The following is an 11,444-nucleotide window of genomic DNA, read 5'->3' as shown; positions in this document are numbered from 1 at the left end:
CTTTTCCACTTTGTATCAGTCCATCTTAGATGAGCTCAGGCCCAGCGAAGCCGACGGCGTTTCTGGGTGTTGTTGATAAACGGTTTTCGCCTTGCATAGGAGAGTTTTAACTTGCACTTAAAGATGTAGCGACCAACTGTAGTTACTGACAGTGGGTTTCTGAAGTGTTCCTGAGCCCATGTGGTGATATCCTTTACACACTGATGTCGCTTGTTGATGCAGTTCAGCCTGAGGGATCGAAGGTCACGGGCTTAACTGCTTACGTGCAGTGATTTCTCCAGATTCTCTGAACCCTTTGATGATATTACGGACCGTAGATGGTGAAATCCCTAAATTCCTTGCAATAGCTGGTTGAGAAAGGTTTTTCTTAAACTGTTCAACAATTTGCTCACGCATTTGGTGACAAAGTGGTGACCCTCGCCCCATCCTTGTTTGTGAATGACTGAGCATTTCATGGAATCTACTTTTATACCCAATCATGGCACCCACCTGTTCCCAATTTGCCTGTTCACCTGTGGGATGTTCCAAATAAGTGTTTGATGAGCATTCCTCAACTATATCAGTATTTATTGCCACCTTTCCCAACTTCTTTGTCACGTGTTGCTGGCATCAAATTCTAAAGTTAATGATTATTTGCAAAAAAAATTTTTTTATGAGTTTGAACATCAAATATGTTGTCTTTGTAGCATATTCAACTGAATATGGGTTGAAAATGATTTGCAAATCATTGTATTCCGTTTATATTTACATCTAACACAATTTCCCAACTCATATGGAAACGGGGTTTGTATTTGTTAAATAAAACTTTTGCCTTCTTTTAAACGAACATTTGGGCCTATTACGGTACTGCATTATCATGTGGGTCATTATGGTGAACAACCTTTTTTCTGAGACGGTACTTGGTGACGGTACTATAATACAATCTTGAGGAGAAATACACAAATGGTCCAGTTCCAACACACACACGCACGCACGCACACTTTTGAGTGGTTAATCGCAGAGGGGCTGTCTCCTTTGAACACCAGCAGCATCTTTCCCTCTCATTCTTCCTAAATGAAACGGAGTGTCCATCATAAACTTTTGACTGTACAAAATGTTGCTAAGGAAGAAGCGCGCACAGTTCTCCTAGAAGACCACTAGGGGTCACTGAGCAGCACCCCGCTTATGAGTATCCAGGCCACGCCCGTATTACTTGAGTTCAGACTCAAAGGCCACAGGCGTCAGAAAAGTTCCAGAACATTAGACTCCGGACTCCACTCTTCTTCAGAACCAGGTCCAGCGAGTTGGGGAGCAGAACAGCGCAGGATCTCTTCGTAGACACGTCGGTTGAGCAATGCCTCTCACGTCATCTGTCCTGAAACTTTTGCGACACTTTAGAAAAAAAAAAAAGTTATAGATCGAATTGCTCCTCACTTGCAGGAACACCAAAATATTTGGAGGAGATTAAGGCTCGACTGAACCCTCATGAAGGAATCGTCAAATAAGGAGTAGAAAAATAGTTGTTTTTTTTGTATTCCTGCAAATCTGTGGATGTTTCTGCTCGACTCCTTGACGCGTCCAGCTCTGTTGGTCCTTTCACAGTTTTTAGTTGTGCTGATGAACGTCTCCAAATGTGCTGAAGGTTGCTCTTAAAAAAAGAGTCCCCATTCCGAGAGTCATTTTATGTACACTTGGTCAGGCTGAAGACAAGTTTCTTGTCTCCATAAGCACCTATTTTCTATAGATTTCTATTTTCTTTTCAAGTCCTATCCCCGTGAAGGATCAGCACTCGGCGTCCACGCTGTGCACGGTGACCGCCGCCTGGAGGTGGTGTGTGTGCAGCGGGTGGTGGTGCGTGTGCGTGTGTCGGTAGGGGTAGTATTTGTGGCTGAGTAGGGCCGCCGTCTGAGGCGGCGTGTCCAGGTCCAGGTCGTCGTCGTGGTTACCGACGTCCACGCCCGCCGAAAGCGGGTCGTTGTTGCCCGGTGGGTTCTCGCTGTCCTCCTGAGGGCTCATGGTGCTGTAGCCTGCAGACACAGGAGGAAGTGGCCTTACTGGACTGGTCTCACGCCACACTGATGCAACATGGATGAGCAGATGTTTAGGTGTTGGAAGTGTAAGTTTGACTGGTGCAATAATCAACAAGAACCTGTTCAGTATGTTCACGAAATGAAGTTTTGAACAAAGACAGAACATCAACAAGACATTCAGGAAAAAAGCACATTTGTATTCAATTGAGTGAAATTAGTCACTTTGTAACTCCAATGTAGGTCCATAGACTGGCTAGACCACGACTAGGTGTGTCATGATTACAGATGCAGTCCGATATTATCGGCCGACAAATGCTTTAAAATGTGATATCGGAAATTATCGGTATCGGTTTCAAAAAGTAAAATGTATGACTTTTTAAAACGCCGCTGTACGGAGTGGTACACGGACGTAGGGAGAAGTACAGATCGCCAATAAACCTTAAAGGCACTGCCTTTGCGTGCCGGCCCAGTCACATAATATCTACGGCTTTTCACACACATAAGTGAATGCAACGCATACTTGGTCAACAGCCATACAGGTCACACCGAGGGTGTCCGTATAAACAACTTTAACACTGTTACAAATATGCGCCACACTGTGAACCCACACCAAACAAGAATGACAAACACATTTCGGGAGAACATCCGCACCGTAACACAACATAAACACAACAGAACAAATACCCAGAACCCCTTGCAGCACTAACTCTTCCGGGACGCTACAATATACACCCCACCCGCCTCCCCCCAACCCCGACCACCTCAACCTCCTCATGCTCTCTCAGGGAGAGCATGTCCCAAATTCCAAGCTGCTGTTTTGAGGCATGTTAAAAAACATAATGCACTTTGTGACTTCAATAATAAATATGGCAGTGCCATGTTGGCATTTTTTTTTTCCATAAGTTGAGTTGATTTATTTTGGAAAACCTTGTTACATTGTTTAATGCATCCAGCGGGGCATCACAACAAAATTAGGCATAAAAATGTGTTAATTCCACGACTGTATATATTGGTATCGGTTGATATCGGAATCGTTAATTAAGAGTTGGACAATATCGGAATATCGGATATCAGCAAAAAAGCCATTATCGGTCATCTCTAGTCCCGATACAACTTCTTCACTTATGATACCGGATCCCTGAGCCTTGGCCAATATTGATACTGATCCAATATGTTATCAGCAGGAATTATACATAATTTTACTATTTTGTAGTGTGGAATGTAAGAAAACTATGGTAGGCACGAAAAAGACCAACCTGTTTGTTATTAACCATCTGGAACGAACGAATGCTGTCTTTAAGTTGAAGTGAAGTGGTAATTGTTTTTGGCGGCATTCAGTGGTCACAATAATTAATTAAGTTAAACTCATGACACAGTAAGTAGAATGATGCAGACACGTTTGTTACTGGATACTTTCTAAAACATTGATACCTTGTATGTGTAAGTAATATGCAAATATAATTATTAGACGGCAATATTGCCAAGTCGAGGACATTTATTAATAGAGGTGTCCAAATACACCTTTTCAAAACTGATATTGGAGCCCTGAGTATAATAATACAATTTCAGCACCAATCATACATACTTTTATTATTTTGTAATGTTTGTTACAAAATAACAGTATAATAACTGTAAAATAACTGCTCAGTGGCCTTGGGTTAGCGTGTCCTTCATAGGTACATGTTCAAGAACCAATGAAGTTTTTTAGGTGAGTTTAAAAAAAGTATAATTAGATTAACTAGCAATCCTAACTGAGTCATACCAAAGACTATAACAATGGGACCCATTACCTCCCTGCTTGGTCAGCATCGAGGGTTGAAATTGGGGGTTAAATCACCAAAATGATTCCCGAGCGCGACCACCGCTGCTGCTCACTGCTCCCCTCACCTCCCAGGGTGTGGAACAAGGGAATGGGTCAAATGCAGAGGGTAATTTGACACACACAGTGTGTGTGTGACTATCAGGGGTACTTTAACTTTAACTAATTAATCACCATTTTTAAAACTGGAAATACGACTTGAAATGTATAGCAGCGACCAGTACATCAACACTCTATTCTACCGAAATATATACTCTTCAAAGCATCAAACAGGTTTATATGTGGTTATAGTGTATATATATTTTCTCATTCTGGTTTGCACACTCTTGGAGTCAACATGTGCACAGTCATGTACATAGTGTATATACCCCCCCATTTTTTGTATACCGTATTTTCGGAGTATAAGTCACACCGGACGAAAATGCATAACAAAGAAGGAAAAAAACATATATAAGTCGCACTGGAGTATAAGTCGCATTTTTGGGGGAAATTTATTTGATAAAACCCAACACCAAGAATAGACATTTAAAAGGAAATGTTAAATAAATAAAGAATAGTGAACAACAGGCTGAATAAGTGTACGTTATATGAGGCATAAATAACCAACTGAGAACGTGCCTGGTATGTTAACGTAACATATTATGGTAAGAGTCATTCAAATAACTATAACATATAGAATATGCTATATGTTTACCAAACAATCTGTCACTCCTAATTGCTAAATCCGATGAAATATTATACGTCTAGTCTCTTACGTGAATGAGCTAAATAATATTATTTGATATTTTACGGTAATGTGTTAATAATGTCACACATAAGTCGCTCCTGAGTATAAGTCGCACCCCCGGCCAAACTATGAAAAAAACTGCGACTTATAGTCAGAAAAATACGGTATATTGTTTTTCAAATCACCTGACATTTATACTGTGTATTTGTACATAATTTATCCATTTTTTAACGTAATTTCTTATATACATGTTACAGGTTGTATATCTTTTATTATTGAATGTATCAAATGTAATGAATATTTAATGGACCACAATGGAAACAAGCCTTTTGGCTTTCTGTGCCATCCATTTGCCTTTTTAAAGCATTACATGGATTGTATTCTTTAAAGGCCTACTGAAACCCACTACTACCGACCACGCAGTCTGATAGTTTATATATCAATGATGAAATCTTAACATTATAACACATGCCAATACGGCCGGGTTAACTTATAAAGTGACATTTTAAATTTGCCGCTAAACTTCCGGTTCGAAACGCCTCTGAGGATGACGTATGCGCGTGACGTAGACCGGCGAACACGGGTATGCCTTCCACATTGAAGCCAATACGAAAAAGCTCTGTTTTCATTTCATAATTCCACAGTATTCTGGACATCTGTGTTCGTGAATCTGTTTCAATCATGTTCATTGCATTATGGAGAAGGAAGCCGAGCAAGCAAAGAAGAAAGTTGTCGGTGCGAAATGGACGTATTTTTCGAACGTAGTCAGCCACAACAGTACACAGCCGGCGCTTCTTTGTTTACATTCCCGAAAGATGCAGTCAAGATGGAAGAACTCGGATAACAGAGACTCTAACCAGGAGGACTTTTGACTTGGATACACAGACGCCTGTAGAGAACTGGGACAACACAGACTCTTACCAGGATTACTTTGATTTGGATGACAAAGACGCAGACATGCTACTGTGAGTATGCAGCTTTGGCTTTTTTTTGCGTATGTACGTAACTTTTTTTAAAATATATAAGCTTTATGAACCTTGGGTTAGGTGAACGGTCTTTTGGGCTGAGTGATTGTGTGTGTTGATCATGTGTTTGAATTGTATTGGCGTGTTCTATGGAGCTAGGAGCTAGCAGAGGAGCTAGGAGCTAGCATAACACGTACCGTACCGTACGTGCGCGTCACGTACGTAACTTTTTAAAAATATATAAGCTTTATGAACCTTGGGTTAGGTGAACGGTCTTTTGGGCTGAGTGATTGTGTGTGTTGATCAGGTGTTTGAATTGTATTGGCGTGTTCTATGGAGCTAGGAGCTAGCAGAGGAGCTAGGAGCTAGCATAACAAACACGCAGGTGTTATTATGCAGGATTAATTTGTGGCATATTAAATATAAGCCTGGTTGTGTTGTGGCTAATAGAGTATATATATGTCTTGTGTTTATTTACTGTTGTAGTCATTCCCAGCTGAATATCAGGTACCGTGAGTATGCAGCCTTGGCTGCTAAACATTCGATAACTTCACCGTATGTGCGCGTCACGTACGTAACTTTTTAAAAATATATAAGCTTTATGAACCTTGGGTTAGGTAAACGGTCTTTTGGGCTGAGTGATTGTGTGTGTTGATCAGGTGTTTGAATTGTATTGGCGTGTTCTATGGAGCTAGGAGCTAGCAGAGGAGCTAGGAGCTAGCATAACAAACACGCAGGTGTTTTTATGCAGGATTAATTTGTGGCATATTAAATATAAGCCTGGTTGTGTTGTGGCTAATAGAGTATATATATGTCTTGTGTTTATTTACTGTTGTAGTCATTCCCAGCTGAATATCAGGTCACCCCCGGCTCTCACAGCATCTTCCCTATCTGAATAGCTTCAACTCCCCACTAGTCCTTCACTTGCACTTTACTCATCCACAAATCTTTCATCCTCGCTCAAATTAATGGGGAAATTGTCGCTTTCTCGGTCCGAATCTCTCTCACTTCATGCGGCCATCATTGTAAACAATAGGGAACTTTGCGTATATGTTCAACTGACTACGTCACGCTACTTCCGGTAGGTGCAAGCCTTTTTTTTATCAGATACCAAAAGTTGCAATCTTTATCGTCGTTGTTCTATACTAAATCCTTTCAGCAAAAATATGGCAATATCGCGAAATGATCAAGTGTGACACATAGAATAGATCTGCTATCCCCGTTTAAATAAAAAAAATTCATTTCAGTAGGCCTTTAAGATGTCAATAAACTTTTCAATCAGTCAATCAATCAATCTGCATCATGTTATTATTTGTACCGGTGTTGTAATTAGCATAGAATGGATAATCTGTTAATAAAGTACCATAGTCAACCACAGGTTATAATTATAGTCCTTTTTAGTACTATTCCCATCAGATGACACCAAGCTAACAGTGTCAGTGGCCAAGTGTGAAAGGAGATCTTTAACCTCTTGGAGAAAGGCAGCAACTCCAAAGTGTCAATGTAGTCATGCATTTCTTCTAATCCCTGCTGGACTACACCACCCCCTCTCTATTACTTCACAATCATCTTCCACTTTCTCTTGGCCTGTGTGTTGCACTCATATGTCTTATCTTTCATCATCTGTGCATCTTGGGGGTGGCGCAACCGAGTGTCCTTGAGCGAGCCACTGAAGTCTTTGAATAGACTTTGGATTCCTGTCACCATCGCTGCGTGAATGTGGAGCAGCCAAGTGCGATTATACGTTATGGTACAACGTATAAAAAAAAAGAAAAGATGGTTAAACACCAGGCTTTGACCCACTTGGCTTCCATTTAAGATGTTCTCATCCTCTGTTACACAACATGTTTATCGCTGCACAATACTGTGCCAACACACGTCCTGATTCTCTTCATATTCATCATTGTTCTCACAGCCATCATCAGAGGTTACGCAACAGCTCGCGGAGATGCTCTGCCAACGATTGGAGTGATGCTGCGCGTGGGCGGGTGAAGCCCACGTGAATGGATCCATCCATCCATCCACCCTCGTCTAGTGTTAGATAGGAGAGATATACAAAGAGCTTTTGGGAGAAACTGCGATATGACGGACAGAGGGAGGCAGGAGTGCCAATCGTTCATGCGAGACCCCTGAAGACGACATGTTTAAAACACCAAAGGGCTGACGGGGTGGATCGTTATATTCTTAGCATGTACAATGGAATTCAATCAATTACTCTGTAATTGTATTGAGTCAGTATTGTGACTCCTGCCATTAATTTTTTAATTGCTTATTTGCTCGTTATCGGCCGTGGGTGAGGTGAGCTGGAGCCTATCCCCGGTGAGAGTCGGGGTACACCTGTGAGTTTCCCCCAGTGAGCATAAACACTCTGGGCCTTACTTACTAAAGGTGTGCATGTACGAAAACACGTGCAAACTGGATAAGCTGATCTACTAAATGTGTGCAAAGTGGATTGCGTCTGTTAAGTGAGCAGAATAAGGCGTGCAATCCATAATGCGTCTCTGTCCTTATGAATATGCAGAATTAGGGCTGGGCGATATATCGATATACTCGATATATCGCGGGTTTGTCTCTGTGCCATATAGAAAATGACTATATTGTGATATTCGAGTATACGTTCTCACGCAGTTGCTTTTAGCTGCAGGCATTACACTACAGGCTCTTCTCAGTCTTTTTAGTCTCTCCTTCTCACAGAGACTTAAACAAGCGCACCTTCTTCCATACGTCGCATACGTATACGCCCTCGAGGAGCACAGAGGTAGCAGCATGGGTAACGTTAGTTGTGGTGCGAGTGGTAATACGAGAGAAAGAAGGTGCGAATCTGGTAACAAATGAAGGAAGAATTAATTCCCAAGAAAAACAGCATCCATCGTCTGGCGGTGGTTTGGCTTCAAGCGGGAATATGTCGAACAGACAACCGTAATATGTCAAGTGTGGGGCAAAAGCGTTGCTACAAAAAGTAGCATTACTGCTAATATGTAGCATCATTTGAAAAGTCACCCGCTAGAGAATGAAGAGTGCTTACTCCGCATGTCAACATCTCCGTTCGGTGCCACACCAACAAAATGCAGAGGCAACAATTTCCACATCAACACCGTATGAAAAAAATAGTCAATAACGTCTGCAGGAACCTACCACATAGCGAAGGACATACACTATTTGATTTCCTATTATGCAGCTCATTTTTATTTGACAGTTATTGAAATATCTTGTGTGACATCATGCACAAAAGTGCCCTTTATTTGTTTTAAACTATTGTAGTGGCGTTCTGTACAAAAAGTGCACTTTTTAATTTAGTGTTGTTTGGTATGTCATCTTAGTGACATCATGCACAAAAGTGCACTAATAGCTTGTTTTAAAATGTCTGACAATCTTGCACTTTCTGTTTTGAAATGACATGAACGTTTGTGCCACTGCTTAATAACTGTTTAATAAATACAGTTTTGGTCAATTGACTTAGTTGTGATTTCCCTCTCTGCATGAAAGTTTAAAATGAGCATATATTAATGCAGTATGAACAAGAATGTTTTAATGTAGACACATAGAATCATCATACTGCTGAGATTATATGCATCAAGTGTTCATTCAAGGCTAAGGCAAAATATCGCGATATATATCGTGTATCGTGACATGGCCTAAAAATATTGAGATATTAAAAAAATGCCATATCGCCCAGCCCTATGCAGAATATAAGCTGATTAGCAAAACGCCCACTAGACTGGGAGGAGAATATGCAAATATATATTAAACAGCACAGCAATGTGATTTGTCAACACTCATCACAATATTTACCGTTTTATTTAGTACCTCCGAAAAGTAACACACACTGCTGCGGTATCGGTGCTGGCGACGCAGAGACAGACAAGGAACAAAACGTGTGTGTGTGAACATATTTGCATGGTCTGTCAGATATATAAAATATTAGACATATCGTCTATACTACGACATCCTTTTATCGTTTTATACTGCATGCTGGGTAATTTAAGGGGCTGATTAAAACAAATTCAATTGATGCGTTTTGGTGTCTGCTGACCTTTTTTTTTTTAATGACATTAATTTTTTTCATTTAGAATATATATTAACATATCTACTATATGGAATAAAAAAAACCTTAAAGTCTGCATTTTTTTGCGTCCTGAGCACAGTAAGTGCTACCTCTCTCTCATAAGCTCATCTGCAGCGCACAAAAAAAGTGAGTTTCATTGTGGATGCACTGGACTGCTTCTAAAATGTACCCATAAAATGCGGTACATGTCTCTTGCTTGTTTGAAAACATCGCAACTACGCCACACGTAGGAGCATGATAGCCTGAATGTGCAGCAACTGATTGCATAACTCCGTGATAATGACACACACACACACACACGCACACATATATATATATATATATATATATATATATATATATATATATATATATATATATATATATATATATATATATATATATATATATATATATATATATATATATATATATATATATATATATATACACACATATATCTAGCCGAGGTTACTGTGGTTTATCCATTAGAAAGTGCTCAATACCGGGGTACAGCGGAATATTCGTTAGGTCAGGAAAAAACACGGAGGCAATTTCATCCCTACAAGCCTGTTCAGGGGAAAAATCCCCTGAAGAGCAAAGAAACCTGCAAAACAGGCTTGTAGGGATGAAATTGCCTCCGTGTTTTTTCCTGACCTAAGGAATGAATATATATACATATATATATATATATATATAGTGCACGCAAAATCCTCAATTGAATAAGGTTGTCTACACCAGTTATGAATAGCATGTGCAATGTTAGTAGATGGCACGCAACAAGCCCACTATTAGTACATGCAATTTTTTAGATTGCACATGCTGTTCAGCACGTGGTATTTGGATCTTAGTAAAAAAAAGGCTTTTCATGTAGTTGGTTAGGCCCACAACCACAAGGTGTGCACATGATCATAGCGACCAATCAATGCTGTAGGTGACCACCATTCTTGTTGTTGTGCTCTGCAAGTGCTTGCTTGTTCTACTTTGATAGGTTGAATTACCTCATGGATACAATTATACTTTGTTTCTGCTAAACTTTTGCTCAGCAGTGAGACAACATGTCCCAGTTTTATGTTTGGTTTAGCGGCCTTAGCGTCCATTCAAAAGCCCATAGAGATAATTAGTAATTTAGCATCGCTTTGAACCCCGTCATCGTGACAGATTTTCGGCCATATTTCTATAAATACCGTACTATTTAACTTTATATTGTAGCCAAACCTTTTCCCTAAATATATGATGTATAAAAAGTATTATTTGTTTCATAGTTTTTGCCCACATATTGTGTTTTGTTTACTTTTTCAATGAATACCAAAGCGGCATTGCAGTTTTGAATTACTGTGATTGGGTGATATCAAACACTTTTTTCCCCCCTTTAGACCTATCAACCAATTTGTTTTACATTTTCATATTAATTTTGTTTAATTCTGGAATATAAAAACAGGACTTTTAACATATTTGATTGAACGAGATTGTAGTTGTCAATGTAGTCTTTTTGTTTATTGCTCATACGAGATCATTTACAGTAAATACAAATCTTGACGAAGTGGCTGGGGAGAGGGAAGTCTGGGCTTCTCTGCTTAGACTGCTGCCCCCGCAACCCGACCTCGGATAAGCGGAGGAAAATGGATGGATGGATGGACAAATCTTTACATAGTTTGTAAAATACGAATGATAAATTATTTCTTAATATCTAATTATGAAAGTACTTGAACTGCATTTTTGTTGTTCTGTCTTTTATGCACACACTGAGGCTTCAATAGCCTATTCTACTTCTGGTCTACAAAAGTAACACAATAAACCCTCGTTTATTGCTGTTAATTGTTAATAAATATATATATGAATATATATATATATATATATATATATAGAAATGATTAAT

General features: G+C 39.7%; 1 protein-coding gene across 1 annotated transcript in view; it reads right to left on the bottom strand.

Annotated features, from left to right (window-relative positions):
• Window positions 1–311: 311 nt before the first annotated feature.
• Window positions 312–11,444, bottom strand: part of cachd1 (cache domain containing 1) — a 173,686-nt gene continuing 162,553 nt past the window's right edge. Inside the window, exon 27 of the mRNA XM_062028262.1 lies at window positions 312–2,006. Coding sequence (XP_061884246.1) covers window positions 1,762–2,006 — 245 coding nt within the window. The 3' untranslated portion in view covers window positions 312–1,761. The remainder of the gene's footprint in view (window positions 2,007–11,444) is intronic.

This window comes from Entelurus aequoreus, linkage group LG19, assembly GCF_033978785.1.
Source record: "Entelurus aequoreus isolate RoL-2023_Sb linkage group LG19, RoL_Eaeq_v1.1, whole genome shotgun sequence".
NCBI lineage: Eukaryota > Metazoa > Chordata > Actinopteri > Syngnathiformes > Syngnathidae > Entelurus > Entelurus aequoreus.
Note: the sequence above shows the minus strand (reverse complement) of the source record. Positions and strands in the feature narration are given on the sequence as shown.